Source organism: Hipposideros armiger, unplaced genomic scaffold (genome assembly GCF_001890085.2).
Source record: "Hipposideros armiger isolate ML-2016 unplaced genomic scaffold, ASM189008v1 scaffold_135, whole genome shotgun sequence".
In the NCBI taxonomy this organism is placed as follows: domain Eukaryota; kingdom Metazoa; phylum Chordata; class Mammalia; order Chiroptera; family Hipposideridae; genus Hipposideros; species Hipposideros armiger.
In genome coordinates this window covers 2,707,068-2,733,298 of record NW_017731485.1, presented here as the reverse complement: position 1 = coordinate 2,733,298, position 26,231 = coordinate 2,707,068, and the positions used below count along the sequence as shown (strand labels likewise).

Here is a 26,231-nt window from a genome sequence, read left to right as displayed (position 1 = left end):
ATGAGGATATGGAGTGTGGAAAGGCCTGAGACAGCTGCTGTGGGGGATGCTGCAAATACAGCACTGAGCAGTGATGGGCTTCGGGTAAGTTAGGTGGCGTGACTGGCAGACCCAGTTAGCAGTTACCTGACACTTTGCAAAGTGAGGAATAGCCCAGAAACGTGTTTCTTCTCTTGGTAGTTCATCGTGGCTCTCTACCAGCTATACATTGACTTATACCTTTTGTGATGCTTTCGGCCTGTCCCACTTTGTGGAATAATGAACTGCATATATTCACTATACAAGGTATATAGTTTCTAAATTTTACCTGACTTTCAACGCAGAAGAATATGATTTCCTAGAACGCATTTACATTCATTCTCTCCATACCCTTCAAGTCTTATGGGTTTTGATCACAGTGCATATGATGCTTGCCATCATTTTGCAGATTGCTATTTCTAAGGACAGCCATGTGGAGGGCGTTTATTTTCACCTGGGCACCAAGGTACCACCAAGTGAATTCGGGGCCCTGGGTTAGGGCAGGGGAAAACAACCTGCTTACTTTTCTCTAGGTTTGGGTAAGTGAGAGTCTGTGTTGGAACACCTAGCACTGTGCTGTTTATCCTACATAATCTTCCTTAACCCCTTGGGTACCAATTTATTTGAAAAAAATTTGCATATGGAACATTTAATTTTTCGGCACTTAGAGTAATATGTAAAAGCAGTAGATTTTATGTAAAAATTCATTTCTAAAAAATCAGTGACACAGTATTGAGATGACTTCAGGTAATTAGAATTACAAAATAAAAATAAATAAAACACAAAACTAAAACAGATAAATTCAAGGTATAACAAAAAGCAAATTACTAATAGTTATGAAGAGTATGGTATTTTTCAAAGCAAGTAGGTAAACGCAGTGGCACTTGGCATTGTTTGCACTGCCATGTAGTCTCTTTCCTAATTTTATGTTTATGACAAACACTTGCACCTTTTTGTAGGGTGTTCCTTGGACTCAATTGATGGAATATTCTCAGGAAAGTGTGCCCAATTTTTCACTTGTAAACAAAAAGGTGTATCACTATTTGAAGGATGTCCACCACAGTTGTAATTTGGCAATGACACTTGCTCCAATAATTGTTCAGCAATAGCTCGACGAAAGCAAACAATGCCAGTTTTGGTGGTGCAGTTGATTTTAGACTATAAAACATGCATTATAAAAGGCTATGTTTATTAGATTAAAAAAAAACATTTTATAACCCTTTACATATTTTCTCATAACAGGGAAGCATGCTAGCATTTGATCCTGTTTATCAACACCTCCCATACCTTTATTATACTCAAGCACACGTGCTGGTTTTATATGTTCGATATCGCCACCTTGCTTTTTCTCTTTTTGCCAAAGTCACTTTCATTAAAACTTTTGTTATCACTTTCAGAAAATATATTACTTATTTCTGACATATGGCACAGTGTATTGCAAACAAGTTTCACAGAAATACTGTAATTGTTTCTTCTGTTGCAACTGATACAAACTACAAGAATGTACATGTTAAATATTGTCTTAAATCGAATAATGAGTTAGACTCATCATCTTGGTCTTAGGCAAAGCAAGTTCATGAGGAGTCTCAGTCGTCAAATGTACCCAAGGGGTAAATGCTTTCAACAGCTCTAAGGTGGATAACAGAATCGTTCTGTTTACAGATGAGGAAACTGGCTCAGATGCCTGGATAGCCCAAGGTCATTGCATGAGGAGCCTGGAGAGCTGGAAGTCAAACCTGCACCTCTCTTTCCACACCCATGCTCCTCATTACACCATGCTGCCTTGGGTAGGGTGTAGTCCAGCCAGTTATGTTCTTTATGTATAAATAAAATAGCAGTGGGACTATTGATTAATTAGTAATTTTTAATTGGAAATAACTTGTTGCCCAGTATAGATCAATAACTTCAGAAATGCAGTCTTGGGAATTTAGTAAATGGAACGTTTTCCATTTGTTCCTATGGTCTTCTAACTCCCATGGGCCTTTATGTTGCTAGTATGTGTATAAAAATAATATAGAACATAGTTTTAAAGAGTACACCCCATTGAAGGAATACTTGGTTGTTTAATTACCTGTGATAGCCAGAGTGTTTTGTTTGTATTGTCGGCACACCCCCTGAATAGTAATAATAACAGTAACTCATTTATTGAATACCTCTGTGTGCCAGGCATTGTTCTTAGCTTTTTGCAAGAATAAACTTTTTAATCTTCCCAACAACCCTATGAGGTAGATCCTATTTATTATCCCCAGTTTACAGATGAAGAAAGTGAGGCACAGAGGGGAAGGTACCTCCCCTAAGGATGCAGCACCCAGGCACGCTCGCTCTGTAGCTTACCACGCTCTTAACCACTATTCTGTGCTGCCTTTGACGGGCCTTCATGTTAAGGATAACTTTTCAAGCAGCTTGCAGGTTACTCTACATTATCTGGTGAGCTTATGTTGGATAGCAATAACGTAACTCAGCTCTTCTCTAAAGGCTCTTTCTTATACACAGTCAAGATTATAACATGTTTGTGGTTAATTTACAGTGTGAAGTTTGGGTGTTTTAGAAAAATGCAACATGTTTTCTGATGTCACTTTACCAGAGTGGGAAAGGCATAAAAAGGGCAATATTTGGGCTAGATCTCCATAGTCCTTATAAATAAAATGTATCGCATTCTCTAATGTTCGCTGTGGGCCTTGGTGGTTAGTGAAAATATTTGGAAACTGATAAAAATGATTAGGTATTGGATCCTGAAAATAAAGATGTGTCTGCTGTTTGCATTTCTTAAAAAGATTTCCTATACTAAAAGAGTGACAGTAAATTTAAGACTTTAATTAGTGTTTTTCCCCCCTAATTTTATAATAGATACATACGGCTAGTAGCTATCATATTGGTGCAGGTACAAGCTGTCCAAGATATCTTTATGGACTAAAATCGTGAATCATTTTGGATGAACACGTGTGTCGGTAGTAACTCAGTCTGACTTCTTTAATTTCTTTGGGGGGGCCTTTTGAAGATAAATGTGAATTAAGAAAAGTTCCGATAGCTGTATCATCACCATGAAAAGCAGGCAGCTGACGGATGTGGGATTTGAGTGCACGGGAGAGCTGAAAGGACACTGTAACCCCATTGCTGACTTTATTGCTCTATTTTTAAAGGACTCGGGCTAACATAGCTCTTGATCTATTTTTTTTTTAACTTTAGTAATATACTTGATTCTCATTTGTAGTTAAGGTCTATAAAGTTGCCATGAATGCTGGATTAGTACATGCTAGATCATTACCCCGAGGGAAATACTGGGTTAGGTTCCTGCCAGCCTCTGGTCACATTTTGTTACCCAGTCAATACATAACCTAGATTTATGTGTTTCTGTTTAAAGGCACCTTATGTAATAATATACGTTGTTTTATTAACATCAAATCAATAATATGTATTAATACATAACCTTAATATATATAGTTATATATTAATATATAATAAATTGTGCCAGCAGCACTGCATGAACGAAGCATACCTGCCACACGTATTTTCTCTAAAAGGCACAGCATGGCCTTCTTGCCTTTGGGATACTAGACACTGGGCTTGGAGGACATTTTGAGCAGCACAATCACCGACAAAAAGCACAAAAATGCGAAGAACGAGGCATAAAAAGACCACAGGAAGGACACTTGTTTATGGTCTGAGAGCAGAACCAAGGCCGAGCATCACCTGGTTCAGCGTCAGCCAGAAATGTGTGTTGAGTGATTGGCAGCTGTGCCACTCTGCACATGCAGTCCACCCACAAGTGACCACAAAGTGCCCAACGAGTGACTTGGGGGTCACAGTGAGACTTGTGGTTGGTTGTACTTGCAGATATGGAATCTGCAAACTGAGGATCAGCTGTATCTGAATGCATTCTAAGTTTTAAAATGAGAGGTAAAAATATAGGAGTTTCTTGCCCATCTCTACTTTCTCCCCCCCCCCACTCCATCTGTCCTTTCCCAGAACTAACTACTCTGTTTCCTATGCATTTCTATATGTGTATTCACAGAAATAAATATATGTTGGGCCGGCCGAGTGGCGCGATGGTTAAGAACTCGCTTGGGATGCCAGAGGGCCCCGGTTCGGATCCCACATATGAGGGCCAGTGACACTGCCCTCCACAGCTAAGATGCTGAACAACAGCTCAACCTGGAGCTGGGCTGCCATGAGTCGCCGGCGACGGCGTGAGCTGCAGTCCCTGTGGCAGTGGATTGCCATGGGCTACCGTGTGTGGCCAGCAGCCAGCGTGAGCGGCCAGCAGCCGCCATGAGCGGCCGTCCAGAAGCCGGCGACTGATCTGCCTCGCCAGAGAAGAGCGCAATGATGGTGCCAACTTGGGCCAGTGAAGCAACGTCCTCCACAACTAGACTGAAGAACAAAACGACAGCAACTTGTCTGTTCCCCTTTCCCCAATTCCCCAGCACTGTTCCCATCCTCCCAATTTCCCAATAAAAATCTTTAAAAAAAAAAAAAGAAATATATGTTTTTTAGTAAGTGGGTCTCTCGATACATACTGTTCTGTTGTTTGCTCTTTTCTCATGATGTCTTAGAGATCTTTCCACATCAATGTGTACAGAATAACCTCATTCTTTTTAGTATTCTATGGTGGCACCATAATTTATTTCACCATTCCTCTACTGATAAACATTTAGTTTTTTTTCACAATTATAGATAATACCGTAGTGAAGATCTTTGTACTTGTTTCTTATCCATATGCACAGGATGTTCTCTGGATTACATACATAAAAAGGAAATTACTGCAAAAGGTTGTATGCACTTTAAATTTTGTTAGAAAGGCAGTTGGGTCCTCTGGAAAGCTGACGCTGATGTGGAGTTAGAATTGCAAGCAGTGTTTGAGGGTTGGTGCGTGTGGAAGACAAGGGGGCAGAAGATGAAACACGGGGAATGGGGGCGGATCATGACCCAGCTCCATCAGACTCAGCCAGGTGGCTGGGCACTCTAGACAAAGATGGCCTCTTAGGAGAGTAGTACTGGGTTGGGCAGAAACGAGTCGACCCTAGAACTCCCTTGTGCTCAGTGATTGACCAGAGGCTGCCTGGGGAGAAAGGGCTTGATTTTGAAAAATGACGGGAATCTTAAAGGCAGTAATGGCTGGAGGATAACTGCACTTCTGGAGATAAACTGTGCAGTATCTTAAGGGATAGCTGAGCAGTGTGCTTCTGTGGCCGTCACTGTAGGACTGTAGTATAGTCTAGTCTAGAGCCAAACTTCCTGGGCTCAGTGTCCTTGTACAAGATGCTACTTACACATCTTACATGTTACAGATGTAAATCTGCGTATCTCAGTTCCTTCATCTATAAACTGGAGGAATAACATACCTACCTCATAGTGTTGGAAAGCGATGAAATGAGCTAAAATATCTTCAGCACTGAGAATAGTACCCGGGACATGTTAGCACTATATAAGCATTAACTGGTGGTGCTGCTGCTGTTACTGTTATTGTCATTGCAAATTGCTCTCCCACAAGGCTGTACCATTTTTTCTTCCCACCATCTCAACAATATGTAATATAGTATTTATTTCTCCATACCTTTTCCAATACTGAATAATATAAATCTTCTTAGTTTTTGCCAATATAATTACCAAAAAGTGGTATTTTGACTTAATTTTCACTTCTTTATTATGAAGTTGAACATCTTTTCGTGTTAATTCAACTTATATTTCATTGTATCCTGGAGGTTTTTAATTTTTCTTTTTGATTTCTAGTATCTATTCATATATTCCAGATATTAAACTACTCTATAGTATTTTCTCCCACTGTGACATTATTTTTCAAATTTATTTTTCAATATTGTTTATGGTTTCTTTTATTATAAGGAAAAGATTAAACTTTTGTGTATCAATTTTTTTTCTTTATGGGTGTAGGGTTCTGTGTCTTTACCTTGAAAGGACTTTTCTACTCCACGTTTACGGTTCTTTTTTGTTACATTTAGCTTTGTAAAGCACCTTGAATTTATTTTTATCCATAGTTTAAAATAATTAGCTCTATTTTTTTCCCCAATTAGCTCTGTTTCTCCCGCAAGTATTGCCAGTTGCCCCAGTGCTGTTCATTGGCTAGTACATTTTTTTCCCTGATGCTTTGAAATGCCTTCTGTACCATATTCTAAATTCTTGTACATATAAGATTGGAAAATACAGACATTTTTAAAGGTTTCAATATGTGTTGCCAAATTGCTCTAAATAATACATTTAGAAATTTATCGTACTGGAGACTACTTTACTGAATTCTCTACCCCCCGCCCTGGCCTGGTTTGTTTGTTTGTTTGTTCATTTTTTTTTGTATATTTCGTTTTTGCCAAGTTAGTAGCCAAAAATTAGAAATGTTGTTTTGGTCTTCATTTCTTTGATTACTAGAAAAAAAATTATATATATTTTTTATGTATGCCATCTTATATGAATTGCTTATTCACATCCTTTGTCCATGTTTCAATGTTGGTGTTCAATTTCATGTTGATTTGAAAGGACTCATTATAAATAAAAAATATCAGGGATGTATAGTGCAGCTTGGGAAATACAGTCAATAATATAATAATTATATATGGTGTCAGGTGGGTACAACACTTATGCATTAGTTACATAAATGTCTAACCACTGTGCTCTACACCTGAAACTAATATAATATTGACTGTCAACTGTAATTGAAAAAGAAAAAAATTTTTTAAATATAAAGAATATTACTCCTCCATGTGTATTGCATAGAGGTTATTGTTTACCTTTAAATCACAATCTTGGGGGGCTGGCTGAGTGGCCCAGTTGGTTAAGAGCTCACTCAAGAGTGCGAGCTCTGAACAACAGGGGCGCCGGTTTGATTCCCGGCCCGAGATGAGCTGCCAACAGGTAGCAGGATGGCTCAGCTAAGAAAAAAAAAATTACAATCTTGGTCTTTTTCTTTATAGAGTTTTGATATTTGCATACATAGATAAAAAGGTTTTCTCCATTTCTAAGACCACACAGTCAACTCAAATATTTTCCTTTTCATTTTTTTATTTTAATTTTTTATATTCACCTGCCATCTTATTTTGGTGCATGGCATTAAGTAGGACTCTATCTTAATTCTTTGCTAAATCGTAAGCCAATTATCCAAAATAGTTTTCTAAGTAATTTATTCTTTCTATTGATTTCTAATGCCATCTTATATATACTTGGCCTGTTGAGGTACGTTTGATTCTGTCTTATTGATTGATATATCTATTTTGTGGCTAGAGAGCTCACCTTGGAAGATAAGTACTCTGTGGAAGTATTGTTTTCAAACACTGACTTTAATTTTGGAAGTGCAAAGGAAAACCCCTTCTAAGCTAGAGTAAATGAAGTGAATTGAATTGGGGTCTGCTCGGGTGCCTTCTGTCAAGTGGTCTTAAACAGCATACTTCATTAGTTCTCCAGGATGTCGGGCAGACAGGGCTTGCTCTTAGGTTATATGAAGCTAGAGATGAACATTCCAGGAGGGGAATCAGCACCACATGCTTTATTCAGTGATTTAAAGTATGAAACCCCCAAAGAAGATAATTCCAGTGCTTCAGAAAGACCTTTCTTGCCAGTGTAATTGGATGTTACTCTTTAGGTCTGATCGTCTCTGTGACTAGAAGCAGGTGTTGAAGGTAAACCCATCTCTAGAGCAGGAGTTCTCTGAACAGCCAGGAGAAAATATCTATAGCTCAAACACAGACAAATGGCTAATTTCTTTAATATTCAGTAAGGGAAATAAACACCAACTCAAAAAAAAAGCAAAGGATATGAACAGATGATTTCAGCAGAGTTTCTACAAATGACCCTTAAAGTTGTTCGGCCTCTCTGGCAAGAGAAATACAAACTGAAACGATAGTGAGATACTATTTCTCTCATATCTTATTGGCAGAGATAAAAAAAGTTAGTAAATATTGTATTGTTGAGGATGTGATGAAATAGGAATTTTTTTGCTGATTGAGAGTAAATTAATATAACTTCCATGAGGAAAATGTAGCACTGTCGAAATTTTTAATGCATGTAATCTTTAACCCAGAAATTTTATTTCTAGGAATTTATTCTAAAGATAAAGTTTCAGATGTGAAGTGAATTTTGTAGCAACCATTGTTGGAAATAGCAAAAGACTGGCTGGCAATAATCTAATAAAGAGAAATACTGGCAAGCCCCCTCAATAGAAAACTGTAAAATACATGTTAGATAATGGACTTGTATTCAGAATATATAAAGAACTCTCACAATTCAGTAGTAAGACAAACAACTTGATTTTTTTTTAAGGAGGCAAAAGCTGTGAACAGAGCAAAGATGGCAAATAAGCACATGAAAAAAATATTCTGCATCATTAGACATCAGGGAAGGACAGATTAAAACCACAGTAAGAGATTCCTACACACCCACCTCTGCGATTCAGATGGGCTAAAATTCAAAGGACTGATAATACCAAGTGTTGACGAGGATGGGGAGCAGCTGGAATTTTCAGATGTTGCGGTGAAAATGTAAAGTGCTACAGCCCTTTAGAAAACAGTTTCGTAGTTTCTTATTTAAACACACAGCTAACCATATGGCCCAGCATTTTCACTCCTAGGCATTAACACAGGGAGTGTGAAAAACATCTTGGATTATTTAGAGTGCTCCAGATTATGGAGGCTGAGAAGTCCCATAATCTGCTGTCCGGAAGCTGGAGACCCCAGACAACTGGTGATATGACTCAGTCCATGTCTAAAAGCCTGAGAACCACAGGGGCCTATGATGTAAATCCCAGACCAGGGGCAGGAGATGAGATGCGATGTCAGCTCAGACAGACGGGGAGAAAAGGGGCAGATTCCTCCTGCCTCTGCTTTTAGGCTGTTTAGGCCTCAGTAGACTGGACGATGCCCACACACACCACCCACCATCATCACCTGCACAAAACCTGTACACAGACATTTATTCATGATAGCAAACAGTATATGATTCTATTTCTAGGAAATTCTACAAGAGGTAAAGCTATAGTAATAGAAAGCAGATCTATTGGGTTGTAGGAAAAGTCATGACGCATGTTTGCGACAGATGGCATTAGTTCATTTTTGGAAGTACTAGAGTCATTCGCATCTATGTTATTGCTGTTGTCATTTGACAGCTGACAGTTCTAGCTCCATTCTAAAAAAAAATTGAGCAATTTGGTTAAATTTTGGAGATTTTAGAAAAAGTTGAAGATGGAAGACCAAACTGCATTTTTGCCATATTTTACTATTTTATTTCCATAAAGAGAAGAACGTGCGTCAAGCTTGTGAAAAGTTGCATAAAGTTTATGGTGACAATGCTCTACAAGAACATCAGTGCCAGTGATGGTTCACGAAATTCCGTGCTGGTGATTTTGATCTCAACGAAGCTTCTTGGTCAAGGAGGCCCACCAAGGTTGATGACGACAAAATAAAGGCATTGATCAAATCAAACCCACGTTACACGACACGAGAGATTGCAGAAACATCCATCATTCAAGCGTTCACGACCACCTGAAAAAGCTCAATATTTGGGTTTCGCATGAACTCAAAGAAGTTCATTTGACGGCTCGCATAAACATCTGCAATATGCTCATTAAACGTGAGGAAAGTGATCCTTTTTTTAAGCAACTTATAACTGGTGATGAGAAGTGGATTGTTTACAACAATGTGGTGTGCAAACGGTCTTGGTCCCGACGTGATGATTCGCCTCAAACGACATCGAAAGCAGACTTTCATCAGAGGAAGGTTATGCTCTCAGTGTGGTGGGATTTTAAAGGTGTCGTGTTTTTCGAGCTCTTACCAAGGAACCAAACAATCAATTCGATGTGTACTGTCGGCAATTGGACAGTTTGAATGAATCCATCATCCAGAAACGTCCAGAGCTTGTTAATTGTAAAGGAGTTGTGTTCCATCGCGACAACACGAGACCACACACCAGTTTGATCACCCGTCAAAAATTATTGGAGATTGGATGGGATGTGTTGCCACACCCACCATACTCGCCTGACCTTGCACTGTCAGACTTCCACTTGTTTCGCTCTCTTCAAAACTCCTTGCGTGGTATAACATTCAATTCAAATGAGACTGTAAATCAGCACCTTGTTCAGTTTTTCGCAAATATTATGAAGCTCACTGAAAGATGGCAAAAGGTTATCGAACAAAACAGGTAATATATCATTGATTGATCTTTGTTCTTTATATAAATAAATGACCTTTGTAAAACATCAACAAAATACATTGTGACTTCTCCAACAACCCAATAGCTTGGGAGCCTGTGGGGAGGGGAAGGGGGGTCAATTGCAAAGGAGTATGAGGGAGTTTTTTGTGGTGATTCTGTATCATGGCTGAGACAGCCGTATACATGTGTCAAAACTCATTGAATTGTACATATAAAAATGATGAATCTTATTGTATCTAAATTATACCTCAGTAAAGCTAATTTAAGTATTATGAAGAGTTATCAGGAACCCTGTTTGAAATACTTCATTTGTAAATAGGGCAGTAGACCTAAGGAAGTCAAGTTTCTTGCTCAAAAGTACATGAATAGTATGCCTTGGATAGAGTGCATATCGCCAGATTCTCAGTCTCTCTAGGCTGCATAATCCTTTTGGCATTAAATTCATCCTGCTACGTATTATGCTTTTTAATTTTCTGAGTGCGTCTTGGCTCTTTGTACGTGTTGTAAGCTCTGGAAATATAGGGATCGTGTCTTTGTTCTTCATACTTCCCACATTGTATTGCACAGAGCGTGTGCTCAGTATTTGCCGAATGAATGAATGAGTGAATGAATGAATGAAAGCTTGGGGTAGCACACGCTGCCTGCTAGCTTGACGGGCAAGTCAGGAGTATCTTGCAGCATAGTGCCAGGCTTCCCAGATCCAGCAGAGACTCTCTAATGTATGACTTCCGGCCTAGACCACCATCTCTTTACTTAGAAGATCACATCTACCACAAATGTAAGCTAATTAATCGGGGATTGATTTTCTGTATTTCTGTGAAAGTTTAGGTAGTGTTTTCTGATGTTGAAAATTGAGGGAGATATCACTTTACATTTTCAATCTGAAGCCAAATATAACTACAGTGAGAACATAAGCTCTTCTTAAAGATTAAATGGAAGAGCAGCTGTCAGAATCAGGACTTTTGTCTTTCTGCAAAGCTCTCCAGTTTTAAATCCATCCTCTTCTGAAATTGAGGGAACATGTAATGGCAGAGAGTAAACACTTGTCTCAGTGTTAAACTTGCTTTCCTCACATTTGCAAGACGCTGTACAATTTACAACTCTGAGTCATTTTTAAATTCAATAGATTTACATAAATTGAACACAAATTTGAATTTTTTCCATCTAAGCCCAAAGAAATCAAGGAACCAGAAGGTACCGTGGGAGAACAAAATTTAAGAGGAAGGTGGAATCCCACAGATTGTTTCCTTTCTTAAAGTAAAAGTACATACTTTTTATTAATCAAATAGCAACGTAGCATTAATCATATTTAACATCAAGTTCTTGCTCTGAACCAAGCATTTGTTCTAAGTGCTTAACATACATTCTCTCTCTTAATCCACCCAACACTATGAGGTCATTTTGTTATCTTTGTTTACAGTTGAGGAAACTGAGGCACACAGAGGTTAAATAACTTGCCAGTAAGTGGTGGGCCTGGAGTCTGAATCTTAATGCAGAGCCTAAATTCTAACCACTGTGATATATTGTCACCCATTGGAGCAATGGAAATGTGACGAAATAGTTTAAAATTTGATTTAGTATCAGAGAATTACTATACTTATGCAAATTAAGGGTACGATTTGTTAGATGATTTAGAATTATTTAATATTGGTATATCAAGTACAGTAAGTCCCCGACTTACGAACATTCAAGTTGCGAACTTTCACAGATACGAACGGACCTCGCATTACGAATTTGTAGATGCAAACAAATTGTGGAAGTAGTTCACGTGTCTGCCGGACATTGTCACAGTTGTGCTGCTGTGTGCTTACTGTACAGTATGGTAGTGTACAGTAGTACAGTGCCCAATCAGAGCCCAGGATGTCCAGAAGCAAGAGGAAAACTAGTGGTGATGTGGATGGGACTGCTAGGAAGTGCAAAGCGATAACCATCGAAACAAGAGTGAGAATAATTGAGAGATTGGACCAAGGCAAAAATATGGTAGACTTCGCTCGTTCTTATAACATGAATCGTTCAGCCATTGGCTTTACATTGTATATTTGTGTCAAAGGCGTATAAGACTCACTTTGTCGGTCTTACGAACGAATCTGACTTACGAACGTTCTCCTGGAACGGAACTCGTTCGTAAGTCAGGGACTTACTGTAGTTGAGAAAGAAGTTATTTTGATAGACCTGGAGGTCACACAGTGGAACCTTTGCTATGTCCTGAGGAAAGTTATGTATTTATTGTGACTTACCCTCAAATTCTTTTCTAAGAAGGTGGTGATGCATGTTTTCTGGATGATGCAAATAAGACAAACCTGAGGGCTCATTGTGATGTTTGAGAGTAGACTGTCAACAACCAAGGTTCCTTGGAGATCGGATAAGATCCTAAGGCAGAGAATCCTCTTGTTCTTGAAACAAAGCAATTGGGGTATTTCTTTAAGGAGGATGAGCCGCGAGTGGGATAGTCCTGGAACATTTATGAGAAAGAGTGGCCGGTGTGGGAGGAGGCTGTATTTTACAGCAGAACCCCCAGGAGTCACTCCTGTGAACTGACAAGAGAAACCCAATGACACGGCCTTCTTCTGTGTATTTTTTTACCTCCCATGGGAAGTTCTCTTAGACTCACTGTCACTATGCTTACTGTAATTAAGTCTGCTCTGATACAAATCTGAATGCTCCTGAAGGTATTTTTAGGGATACTGTTCATTTTCTTTATTCAGTGAATGGTGTTCAGGAAGCTAGCACGATGTGGTGGGAGTAGTGTAGAAGTGGGTAGTTGAAAACTTGGCTTGTAGTCCCCTCACTGCTAAATACTTTTTGTCCTTGGACTTACCACTTAACCTCTCTGGGCCTCAGTATTCTCCGATCTCTAACTTGGGGAGATTAGGACAGATGATCTCTGAGATCCCTCCTAGCTCTGAAAGCCCTAATTTTATGACTGCTTTTGGCCAAGAGTTTTGCATGACTGGGAGCCACTCTGGTCTGCTGCACGGCTTACTTCTTGATCATTATCACAGGCAAACCTATTTGGTGATCGAAGGCTGTAGAGTTATTAATGTTCAGCCTTTTGCTAAAATACTTTTGCATATAATTCTGCAGTACTTTTCTGTCCACAGAAACAATTTTACCTACCAATTTTGTTTGATTTTTATTCCCTTTACCAGTATCACCTGTCTTAAGCCAGCTCACTTCTACATGTAAAATATGAGAACTATTCATTTAGGTGAAATAAATGGTAAATTTATTTTGGGTTTCTTCTGCCAGATCAGTCAGGGAAGAAACAATAAATATCCCAGTATAATCTGTTGAATTCCTCTACGGAGGTTTCTCATGATACACAAATTGAAATGGAATAGAAAATGTAGGCGTAGTAATTTAAATTCCATGTTAGTTTTCTACCTGATTTACTTTAGTTTACTCTAAATTTTGGCATTGTCTAATTTCTTTTAGATCTATAACATGTGCTTAAATTTATGCATGCTCGAAAGATTTCACAAGGTGTAGTATAAATGCAGTTAGTACATTTTTATGTAAATGTAATGTGTAATACTCTATAAACATTTTAAAATACAAAACAGATATATGTTCTTTATTTTATTTTTTTTTTTAGGAAAGAATTGTATGAGTTTATCTACACTCATATAAGACAGTAAAGACATAAATGTTCTTAACCCCACTCCCCACTCCACCTCCGATCCTGCTCAGCCAGAGTATGCTACTCTTAGTAGTATGACAAATATTCTTCCACACTTTTTTCCATACATTGTGTGGACAACTGAAAAATTGTGGTGAGCTTTTCTTTAATGACTTCTTAATGCATTTTATGTTAAGAGCTTCAGTGATTGGGAGAGTAATGGGACAGATTCAGGCACCATATTGTACTTGTCAGTAAAGCAGATTTTAAAAGAAAGATTCACTGCTAGTTTATGTTTAATGTCTTTATAGGATTAGACCCAAGGCCAAGTTTATGGAGTAAGGGCTGATAGAATAAGCTATAATGAGAGGACAGTGTTGGGTGTGATTTAGTCAATTGTAAAATGAGATATGACCTCTGAACTACAGTCCTGTTTACAAATAGCTGGTAGTAGTTGTATTTTTAATAGGAAAAGAACAGGCAGTAGGGTCTTTGGGAAAAGAAAATCAAACTAAAAAGGAACTTAATGATCATTTTTTATTTACTTGTTATCTAACAAAACGTTTTGTGATTTCATTCTATTAGCAAAGCATTCTCAATCTCAATGTTTCCAGCATTGCTATTCCTGTAAAATCTGTCCCCAGAGCTTTTATTTCAGCAAGTCTAAACTTGCCTTGTGCTTAATCTTCAATCTGAATGATATACTAGAGCAGTTGGGCAGAGGAGTAATGTCCTGAGTACTTTTTATGACTAGCAGCCTTAGCAACCATCAAATGGCACCCTTTTCATTTTGGAATGTGTGTGAGTTTCATGAGTATACTATTGAGTTAAATTTTTGTGTCTACTACTGTTGTGTGTGTGTGTGTGTGTGTGTGTGTGTGTGTGTTTTAACTAAAACAAAAGTATATAATGTTCTTCCTTAAAAGCATGTAATAATTATTCAGTGCTTATAGTTCTGATTGCATTACAAGTATTATCTCATTATCGTGTTTCGTTCTCACAGAAACCTAAATGGTAGATCATATTTATTTTCCTGCAGAATCAAGTTTAGAAAGATTAAGTGACTTACTCAAGTGTGGCAAAGCTGAGATTCAGACTGTGACCTGTTAGGTTTAACTTCTGGATAGTAGAATAGGGATTTATGAAAATCTCCTTCATAAATGCAATGAGAACACTGGCAAAAATTGTCAGATCAACGTTTTCAAAACTCTGGAAATTAACAAAGGCTTGCACCAATCCAAGGAGAATTAGTTTGAGAAAACCGCCTGAATTTTGGAAGGAACAGTAAGCTTTGTGGCAGCTTTAAATTGTGCTAATCTCATCCCCCTTCCCCAGTTCCACTAGCCTAGAAAACCAGTAGCCTTGCAGCTGTGGTAGCTGTGAAAACCAGCCACCGAGCAGCCACCTAAAACGACACAGGTTTGGTGCTCCTGAAAGCCCCATCATCAGAGAATTGTAACATCCAATCTGTTTGGCAGCTCCCTGAAAATCTCCATTTTCAGGGATGATCTTTTTTTGACTAGATTTAGTGCTTGCTCGGTCCTCTCCCCAGGGCATTTGTGAAAAACAGTCAGCAACAGTTGTTTAACATTGCAGATACCTGAGGTGGTGTTACCAGTTGAAGCTAACAGAAGGCTGACCAGAAACATACAGGAAAGAATAAGGAACAGGATGTTCATAGGAGACTCTGAAAAGCTTCTCCACATTCCTAGGAATCTAGAAGGCCACGCACCTGTTCAGGGATGTCCACAGGCCCAGGAAAGATCTATGATGGTCCTCATCTCTTACCTGTAGCTGATTTTGAGGCTCTGTGCAAGCAGGAAGTGAGTGCTAAGGCAGAGTTGTAAATTGCCTGTTGGAGCATTGAAAATGTACCTCCACAGGCACACAGCACAGGTGGAGAGACGTATTGATTCAAGGTACTTAAAATCTTATTCTAACCATTAGCTGACCACTAAGTTAATGGAACAGAGACTTGAGAGGCCACACACATCAATGATACAAACTTTACAGAACTATTCTAGGAAAGTCAGGAAACAAACAGTAACAATGATAAACCCTGTGAGAGGGAGGAATATGTTATTTTAAATTTCCAGTTTTCAACTGAAAATTACAAGACACATAAACAAACAGGGAAGTATCTCCTATACACAAGAAAAATAAAAGCAGTCAGTAGAAACTGCGTCTGAGGAAGTCCAGGCATTGGGCCTACTACACAAAGAGTTTAAATCAGCTGGGATGCATATGTTCCAAAAATAAAGGGAACCATGTTTAAAAAATTAAAGGGATGTAAGAAAACAATGTCTCACCACATAGAAAATATCTAATAAAGAGATGGGAATTGTAAAAAGAAAATAGAAATCCTAGAGTTGAAAAGTACAGTAACTGACATGGAAATTGGCAGAAGAAAGAACTAGTAAACTTGAAGACAGGTCAATTGAAATGATCTAATCTGAGGAACAGAAGAGAAAAAAAAATTTCTTAATGAATAGAGTATGAGAGACCCATGAGACATTATCAAGTATTCCAGCATACAGAAAATGTGAATTACGAGCAGGAGAAGAGAGAAAGAGGCAAAGAGACTATTTGAACAAATAATGGCCAAAATCTCTCCAAATTTGATGAAAATTTTTAACCTGCATGTTGAAAAAAGCCTCAACAAATTCCAAGTGGAATAGACTCAAAGTAATCCACACCTAGCCACATTCTAGTCAAACAGTCGAAAGCCAAAGACATAAGAAAATCTTGACAACAACAGAAAGCAAGTGAATTCTCGTGTACAGGGATCCTCAGTATAGCTAACGGCTGGCTTCTCATCAGAACCATGCGCCCCACCCCGCTGCCATCTGTGGCCAGGCTGGTGGGCACCTACTGCACGCATTTGTCCTGACAGGCTCTGGTAGGGACCTGTGCCTCTGCTTTGCAATCCGTGTTTCACATTTTCTGTGACACAACTTGTACATGTAGTGGTGACATGCCTTACAGTCAGCCTCACTGGCAGCAGGCATGCCCAGATTGTGCGTCTGAAACCGTTTGAGCAGAGTCTCCATCTTAACTGTGTAAGACGCATTGTGACATCCTTTTGTGTGTCATGGTACACAGGTGAGCTACTGAGAGGCATGTGGGATGCTATAGTTCCTAGTTTGGTTTCCTTTTTACTATTGTGTGAAAGTCTTTTATTTGGCTCATTGGTTCCCTAGGAAACAGCTGCAGGGTAAAGATGGATTGGCTCTTTGGGGAATGGAATCACAGGCCCCTTCAAGAAGCAAAAGATCTGTTGGATCAAACAAAAATTAGTGAATGGCTGGGGTTGTGTTTGATTAGTGTGTGCTTCAGGAAATCACACTAAATTCTACAGAGGAACCTATTTATACAGCATAATTTTAAATTTATCTTGTTTTTTACTGGTTTAGGGTCACCAAATGCTCATTAATTCCTGGTTTGAGCCCACTGCTGCAGCCCATTGTGGGGGTTTCCAGTGAAGCAGATGGTATAGTTCCCTCCTGAAAGCTCATTTTCTGTTTGGGGTAAAAAGATGCTCCCTTAAAATCAAGTACACAATTGTGTGACACAGACTAAATGTGTTCAGAGAATTTGGAGGATGTAAAAGATCTTGACTAGTCAGTATAAGAGATGGATATGAATCTATGGGCAGGAGATAATTCCTTGAGGTAAGGAATGAAATGTGTAAAGACCTGGTGGGAGTTTGGGCACTGACAGTACAGAATTGAGAAGATTTGATCAGTTATATTGACTTAGAGTCTTACTGAAGAAAATGAATTTTAACAACAATACTCTCCAGCCGCTGTTTGCATTAGCCCTTGTATAATGTATTTAAGGAAAGTGTTCTCACTGAAAATGACGAGTTTTAGGTTCGGAATCTCTGACCACACAACAATGCTGAGCACATGCAAGATACTCAAAGTATTTGTGAATTGATTTTTTTCTATACAGAGTACCTTCCAGTTTCTGTTAGCGTTAGCTTTCTTTTTCTCCCAGAGGGCAGCCGCTGAGTCTTTGGTCTTGACTTGTGGTGAGAGGACTTTTGTCACTATGGGAGCATAGTTCTCTTTTAAAGCTGACCATCTGTCAGGTTCTTTATTTCCATTTGGTTTGAGGAAGGTCTAGCTCTAATGTTCATTCCTGACTTGTCCTGTTTATGTTCACGTGGGGCAGTACACCCGTCAGGGCAGGAGGAAGGAGCAGTCCTGCTCAGAAAGCTGCACAAGGTGATGTTGAACAGGAGCCCTGCTGCTCCTCGCCACGTCCACAAACAAAAAGGAGAGATGTTGTAGTTATGATTTACCGAACCTACAATGTTAAGTATCTTCCAGCAAAAAATAATTCTCAAGTGTATATTGAAGTCCACCAGCCATATAGAGCTGCCAGTGAAACGTCCTCTGTATTTTAACTTGGGAAGAAGGTTGCGGCTGTCATCAGAGTCCATACTGTATTTTGTCAGAGGCTTTTTCATGCCTGTTGTCTGTTAAGCAATTACAGCGTTTATAAATGGGGTAGTGCCGACAGAGGGTAATTGGTTAGAGGTCTTCTGCTGGGTGAGCAGTAGTTTCCTGTTAGGAGTTCTGGAGCACTGCTGTGAATGCCTTCTTTATTTGCAAAATTACAATAAAATGTTTTATCATCATAATAAGGCGCCCACTCTCCCCCAAGTTTTCTTTTCAAGGAAACTTTGTAATGTTCCAGTTTAAGAACAATTTTGCAACTCCCTGGTGCCTACTCATCCCAGTCCTTTCTCCTTTTCTGGTTTCAAGCAATTCTCATGCTACTTTAAAGGTTAGCAGTTGAGCATCAAAAACTTTAACTGATTTCTCTTTGGCCTATGAAGTCACTCAGCTCAAGCAGCAGCTACAAGGAGGGGACATGTGTGGCATTAATGAGATGGTTAGCTCACTTTCTACTCCTCTCCCACCCCCATCTGCCTCCATCCCGCCGGAGATGATCCCATCATTATTATGCTGTTGCTTGCACCCATGTGGACATCACAAGATGGACCTAATTATTAGATGATTTGACAGAAAAAGGTACAACTTGTTTGAGTCATCTTCGCTGCTCTTCCGAAAGAGGTGCACTGAGTTAGTTCATTAGAGGACAAAGGCTGCAACTCAGTGTTGACAGCACCACTGATTTTTCACTTCAGTTTCTTTGAACACATTCCTTTATTTCTCAGTGGATCTGTGGCAAAACAAGATGCAGGAAAGGGCCAGCCGAGTGGCGCGTTGGTTAAGAGCTGGCTTGGGACACCAGCTCTGAGCAGCAGGGCCCCGGTTCGGATCCCACGTGAGGGCCAGTGACACTGCCCTCTACAGCTAAGATGGTGAACAACAGCTCGATCTGGAGCTGGGCGGCCCTGAGTCGCCGGTGACTGCGTAGGCTGCAGTGAGCTGCCGTGAGCTGCCTTCCAATGGCCGGCGAGTGACTGCCTCACCCGGGAAGAGCGCAATGATAATACCAACATGGGCCAGTGAAATGACGTCCTCCACAACTAGACTGAAGAACAAAAGGACAGCAACTTGTCTGTTCCCCTCCCCCAATTCACCAGTAAAATCTTTAAAAAAGAAAAGTTGCAAGAAAGCCCCCCAGTCCAGCATCCCCACTGCCCATGCACATCCAGCCTGGGAGGGTCTTCTTCCACCAAGGAGCTTCCCAAAGGCCTCCGAGGATTTTACTGCCCGCTATCAAAGAAGGCCCTTGTTCCCAGCAAGTGCTATGTTGTTATTCAATTCAGAAAATAATGAAGACCCCATAAAGGTGCAGAAATCTGTTATGTTTTCAATGGCTCCCGAAATTCCTTTTCTTGTACTTTTGGCAGCTGTTTTCCCATTCGCAGTTGCCCGTAAAAGGAGAAACAAGCAGTTTTTACTCAGAAGTAACACTTTAATTGTTTTTAGTGGGAAAGAAGATAAAATAATTATCCTTTCACCTTTCTCATCTAGGCTTCTGCAAATTAACTCACAGGGGTTCCTTCGATTTGACATGAGAACATGTTTATATAAAAATAGCGCTTGAATTTTTACAAAAATCACTTTAATGTTATTTAAATGAGTACGGAGAGGAGACACTTTCAAAATCACCACTAATTCCGTTATGCTTTTCGGCTGAAGCATACCAGTAATGGTTTGCCAATTGTGAACACTTGTATATTGTGTAAAAATTGTTGAACTTACCAAATGGGGGAATTTACTAGTTTTTCCAACATTTTCTTGACACTATAATGGAAAAATACTTACATCGTAATATTCTTTGACCTTTCAACTTTAATAAAATATATTGCTTCTGCTATTTCACTCATTGTTTAGTTTTTACTTGTATGTTATGCTTAGACATGTTTCAAGTTTGCCTTCAGTTTTCTGAAAAGTGTTTTTCTCCTCAACCAAAATAAAATAATATACGAGTCTTGGCCCTGGGAATAGAAAAAGTTCTGGTTCTTTCTGCTAGTATGTAAGCTCAGCAAGAGCAGGAGTCTCATCTGTCTTGTTTACTAGTATTTTCCTGGAGCCTAGACCAGTGCCTGACACAAGTACTCATAAAAGTAATTGTTTAATGAAGGATAAAGGAACAGCCTTTTAATGGCTTCCACGAGTTTTCTTAAGTTCACTTTGTACATTAAGCCAAGTATTACTCCATTCCCAGTTACAGCAGAGTGCTGAAGAGTGGGCCTCTGAAATTAAGTGCTTGAGTGACCCACATAGAGAGAAATATGATTTAAGGACTGATGGGGTGTTGGTAGGGAATATCCCCTGGGTGTGCCAAACCCACTAAAATATTCCCACCTTTTGCATCTCCCCCAGGAGCACTCACTGTGGGCCTTGTGCGACAGTGTCAGACAATCCATGGACGAGACCGGACGTGCATCCCACCTCGGCTTCCCCCAGAGTGGGTCACCACACTGTTTTTTATCATCATGGGGATCATTTCATTGACTGTCACATGTGGTTTGCTGGTGGCTTCCCACTGGCGAAGAGAAGCTACAAAATATGCTCGATGGATAGCATTCACTGGAAGTAAGTAGCCTGTGCTTACTAAATTTGTCTAGAAGGCACACCCACTGGTATTTTTATGAAGATAATCAAGAATCAGTAATAAGGACTCCATAATCATCACAGAGCACCACTTGCGTATGGCCGTCAGATAAACTACACAGGCCCACCGGTTCTTCAGAGTTCTCACCACAAGACCGGGACATCAAAACCTTAATTGTTTTGTATGAAATGCTATTTTAATGAATTTTATTTTTGCTCATATTGTGGCATAAGTATTCCAGGTCTATGACTCAGAGCTACCACTAACCTGGGTCTTTTCCTCTTCTTGAAGGTACTGGTGTCTTCTATCAAATAAAGATAAATCTAGATGAAAATGTAACAAATATAAATTAGATTCAGATGGTGATGTGCTTTTCAGTATCAGTGATTTTTAGTTGCTTCTGTGAGTTGTGTGTGACTATTGAAAAATCAACACATTTGGCAATTTAATAATTATTTCTCCACGTTTCTTACTCCATTAAGCTATGCCCAAGAGTATGATGCTATATTTATGTATTACACATCCTCTTGTACTTTGCAAAATTGATTTCATTTCAAAACACATCAGAGGCTTATCCCAACTTAAAAGAAACAAAAACGCACTAAAAGCTATTTCTGTAATTCTCCTTTCTTGCTTCTTTTTCTCTAAAGAGGGGATATTTATCAATGTCTGAAAACATTTTTGATCCTCACAGTTAGGGCGATGCTACTGATCCCTAATGAGTAGAGGCCAGGGCTGCTGCTAAACACCCTGCAAATGCACAGGACAGCCCCCACGACAGAGACTTCTCTGGCCCCAAACAGCGATAGGGCACTGATGAGAAGCCCTGATGCAAGAACAAGACCGATACCTATGCCAGACACTGTGGAATTTAACTTTAATTCAGTGCCTTAAAACCATCTCAGGTTTACATAAGTTTTTAAAAAATGAATATTATAACAGCGTATTTTCATTTAGAACTCATATAATAGGGGTGAGGCATCATCCCACATATCCCTATTAATGTTAAAACTCTATTTATCCTTAAAGACCATGAGTTTCTGTCTCTCTCTCTGTGAAACTTTCTCTTTAATGTATATGTTTCTGGTTCTGTTGTTTTATTTTTTCTCTATATCTCCTTTAATTTTAAAATTTAGATCAAGTTGCTTTTGATATGTCTTCTCCATCCTTGTTAAGAAATGTGAGACAAATTGATAATCTTGTTTGAGGTCAAACAGACCTGCCAAGACAGTTCTTTTCTACCGTGTTTCCCCGAAAACAAGACCTAACCGGAAAATAAGCCCTAGCATGATTTTCAGGATGCTCGTAATATAAGCCCTACCCCAAACATAAGCCCCAGTTAAGATTGTCAGCCAGACATGTCTGTTGGAGTAAATGTAGATTTTTGTACATGAATAAATGAATAAATGTAGATTGTTGGAGCAAAAATTGACATAAGACCCGGTCTTATTTTCGGGTCAATACGGTAGATAGTAGGGTCTGGAGGCAGTTGTAGAGACAATGCTACTAAACTAAAGGGTATTGATTAGTTTAGAGAGACCTTTACTCACAGGTACAGTCACTTATCTAGATAGAATTCACTCTCTATAAAAACAAAGAAGGATGTAGTTTCAGGATTTAGTTGAAATTTGGGGATGTGTATGCTCTGAATATGAAAAATCTCACATATAATTTAGCAAAGTAGTATGAGTCAGAGAAAGTATTAAGATGCTCACCGAGCCGTTGTTTCTTGTGACCCAGTGAGAGGAAAGAACAATGATTATCTTGTTCTTCGTTTCCCTTCAATAGAGAATACTTAAGTATATGTAGCTACCACCACATGCAGTGTGTTTTGCCTCTATTTTTAAATAATTTAACTTTTAAAAATGATATGTGCATATAATACACAATTCAAAGTCTATGGAAGGGTCAGGAAGTAAGTCTCATTTGTGGCCATCGCCCGCTAGCTATCCAGCACCCCTTTCCTGGAGGCAAGCATTGGTACCAGTTTCTCGGGTTTCCTACCAGTGGTGTTCCATGCATAAAAACATGTATGTATATGTGGAGTGTTCTACAATTATATATTTATTCTGTTTACACTACCTTGGTTTTGTAGCTCAACAGTATATCCTGGAATTGATGTCATCTGAGTAAGCATAGAGCTGCATTGCTCTTAGGTTCCTTAAATACATGGTTTTTGGTACCAGAGCTGGTCCACTGGGGTGGCATCCTGAAAGGAACTGGGCTCCCCCTAGTGTTTCTCTCGTGCCTTTGAAAATGTGCTGTTGTACATCATCATCTCTGTTGTATATTGTTCTGTTCCAGTTAAGCTGTAGTTTGGATGAGACTATGAGGGTAACATTTTCTGCTGGGCTTACAGAGTGAGGAAATATCTCTCCGAGGAGAGCCGCACATAGCCGCACATGGTGGGGCTGTCCCTGTGGGCGGCGGTGGTGGTGGCAAGGGTGACAAAGATGTGTCTTTTTCTTCAAGTCTGACCCTTGCCCTACCCTCTCCCACCTCATTTCCATCCTCATCTGATGGTGGTCTCTCACCACCATGGAAGATGGGAGTTATGTTTTCCAGGCTCATTTAGGACCCAGAACTCAATTGTCAAAAGTTGATATTATCAGCATTGATAGGATTTTATGATCTAAAGTAACTTCACAGGTCTCAATAGCTTAAAAGAAAACTCATCCACCCACATGAAATCTCCCCAGGAAGCACAGAGAACTTAATTCTTTGCATTAGAAACCAAAATGCAATTGAATAGGAGTTCATTGCTTCTTTGATTACGCTCTTCCTAACCAATTTGGAAAATATTTAACTCTTGTGAAATATTAAACTCTTAAGTATAGTCATTAAGTGATTACTCCATTATAATGGATAGATTTTTATTTTATAGAAAATAGGAAAGGATAGAAATACAGTTGGCATGTTAGTTAACAGAATGAACTAATATCTGCATATCTCTAAAGCACTTCTGAATTATTTCGGTTTCTTGAGGGTAAATTAGTCATTAAGAAACAGATTGTTTTTAAAACAATGATTGTATGCCATTGTTTTTATGAGATTGTGTATAGCTACTTAGATTGTGGTTTAATTTTACTACCAAACCATATTAAGGCATAAGGGCCACTAGAAATCAGAGACAGATAATACTGATAAGTGGGCATTGGTAGCACTAATAAAATTATTTATTGTTGACTATACAACAGAAAGGCCAAAAGATCTATTTAATTCCTGAATTTTTCATTGTTCTAGTAGGTACTGGAAAGAATCCAAACTTGCCTATGTAACCTTATTTGGTGTGGTCATTTGCTCAAAATGAGATAAGATGTATGTCCACATGATAAAAACTAATCCAGCTGCTTAGTGCAGAGCAAACGGGAGTCTGCTGTGTCTCTTGAGTTAGTATGTTACTTGAGAAAGTGTTATTTTTTAATACGTTTCTAGAGCTATTCCTTCCAGGAAAGGACTCCTCCTAGTTTTCTAAGGACTCTTAAATTTTGTTGACAGACTAACACAAGGGTAATTTAGGACAAGTGTCCGCTAGTGTGTTTATCCAGGATTCTGTCAGTATTCCTGGGGATAGGTTTAGCTTGGAAAAGGTTTCTATTCAGATAACAATGGAAAGCTTCAACACTCCAGATAGAGTGACTGAAGAAACGTTTCTGCCTCCAGAGAAATTTGAAGGACTATGAACATTGGATTAATGTGCTTTTGAAAAGCACAACCATTTTCTTTGCTTTGCACAGCTAGTGAGCTCACCTACCTATAGGTAATTTGCATTCACTAAGAGCTTATCTTCCGTAGCACGGGGAGCACGCTGTTTGCTAAAACAATGGCCTGTGGGATTGCTTTCACCTAGACATTGAGGTTCCTGATACCTTTCTAGAAACATTTTAGCAAATAATATATTTCATTGTGTTTGTATACAAAACTCGAAGCTTTTTCCCTCCTCTCCCACTTGAACCTCTGTGTATTCGAAAACCTGATAGGTGTTTTTTTCTTTTTTGGAACTTTGTCCAGATAAGAGATAACCACTCTGACAGTGCTAATCAGAAGTCTAAGGTTCTTTCCACTAGCTGATTTTTAAATCAGAGTAAGGTAGATGGTACTCATGTACCTTTTCTCCAATTCCTTCTGATACCAACCGAGAGGAGCAGAGAATTGGCAAAATCCTGATGATAATATGCAGCATTTATTCAGCACTCATTATAATCCTGGCACTGTGCCAGTGGCTCGATACCAGTTTCTACTTCTAGTATGTACCCCATTTTCAGAAGGGAACCAGAAGCCTAAGATTGTATAGCTAGTAAGTAAGCAGGAAGGCCAGAACTTAGCTCCTCTGTGACTTGAACCCCAGCCCTTAATCACGACTTTAAATGGTCAAGAACAGTATATGCAAGTACTTAGTAGGCTTGGGGTCTGTCCTGAATGCTGATATTTGAAATTGCCTTAAAAAGCTAACCCAGCTTTTACTATATTTCATTGTTCGCCTTTGGGGACATTATGTGATCTGTAGTATATGCAAATCTTTTGATAAGTGGTTCATGTTTTAACAGGTTTGACCATGTTATCAATCCACAACCCTTCTTATAAACTCCCTTTGTACCAAATTTTCATTGTTTTCCTAATCACCAAACCGTGTTACTAATGTTGTGTTTTGGTTTGTTTTACAGTGATCCTTTTCTGTATGGCTGCCCTAATATTTCCAATAGGATTTTACATCAATGAAGTCGGAGGTCAACCTTATAAATTACCCAACAACACAGTAGTTGGGTCATCATATGTACTTTTTGTCTTATCAATTTTCTTTACAATAGTAGGACTTCTATTTGCTGGCAAAGTTTGTTTACCAGGCTGATGAATGTCTAAATTGCTTGACTTTTTTTTATTATTTTTTATTTTATTTTTATTTTTATTTTTGGAGGGTAGGGAGGACAAAGGCAAGGCACCTGAGTAGTCCTCTCATAGGAAGATGCTTACATGAAACATGCTGAAAAGAAAAAAAAAATGCTTTGATTTGTTCTCACTATGCACTTTGGATTAAAAAAAATATGAGAGCCTTTTTCATAACCAAATACAGACGATATTGACTAAATCTGAGCATATTCAGGCAGTCAGGTCTGCACTGTGATAGCAACTAGTGAAGGAGAATGCTTTATACTGAAAAGCATGTGGCCCTTTGGGACTCTGTTGTTCCGTTTTTAACGTCTAATGATTCATTTGAGGGAAAAACAAATTTCTAAGTATTTATGAATCATGGTGGACCAGAGGGATGCAGGAGAAGTTCATGTGGGGCTGGCCTCACCTCCTAAGAAATTAGTGTTCGCAGCTTCCTTGTCATGGTGTGAATGGATTGCCATTGCATTACTGCACCAAGACGCCAATAGATCAAAACGTGTTTGCTAAAATGTATGTA

General features: G+C 39.1%; 1 protein-coding gene across 1 annotated transcript; it reads left to right on the top strand.

Annotated features, from left to right (window-relative positions):
* On the top strand, positions 1-26,041 carry MOSMO (modulator of smoothened). Its single transcript, XM_019649816.1, has 4 exons — positions 1-84; positions 428-484; positions 20,532-20,805; positions 25,489-26,041. The coding sequence occupies exons 1-4, from the start codon at positions 1-3 to the stop codon at positions 25,671-25,673; spliced, it is 600 nt and encodes a 199-aa protein (XP_019505361.1). The 3' UTR covers positions 25,674-26,041.
* Positions 26,042-26,231: the final 190 nt, after the last annotated feature.

What these genes read in the sequence shown, in the direction of transcription:
- MOSMO (XM_019649816.1), top strand. Translation starts at nt 1, where the DNA reads ATGAGGATATGGAGTGTGGAAAGGCCTGAGACAGCTGCTGTGGGGGAT. An exon ending in ATTTTCACCTGGGCACCAAG is followed by an intron (nt 485 to 20,531) that starts GTACCACCAAGT and finishes GGGTGTTGGTAG; the next exon opens with GGAATATCCCCTGGGTGTGC. An exon ending in ATGGATAGCATTCACTGGAA is followed by an intron (nt 20,806 to 25,488) that starts GTAAGTAGCCTG and finishes TTTGTTTTACAG; the next exon opens with TGATCCTTTTCTGTATGGCT.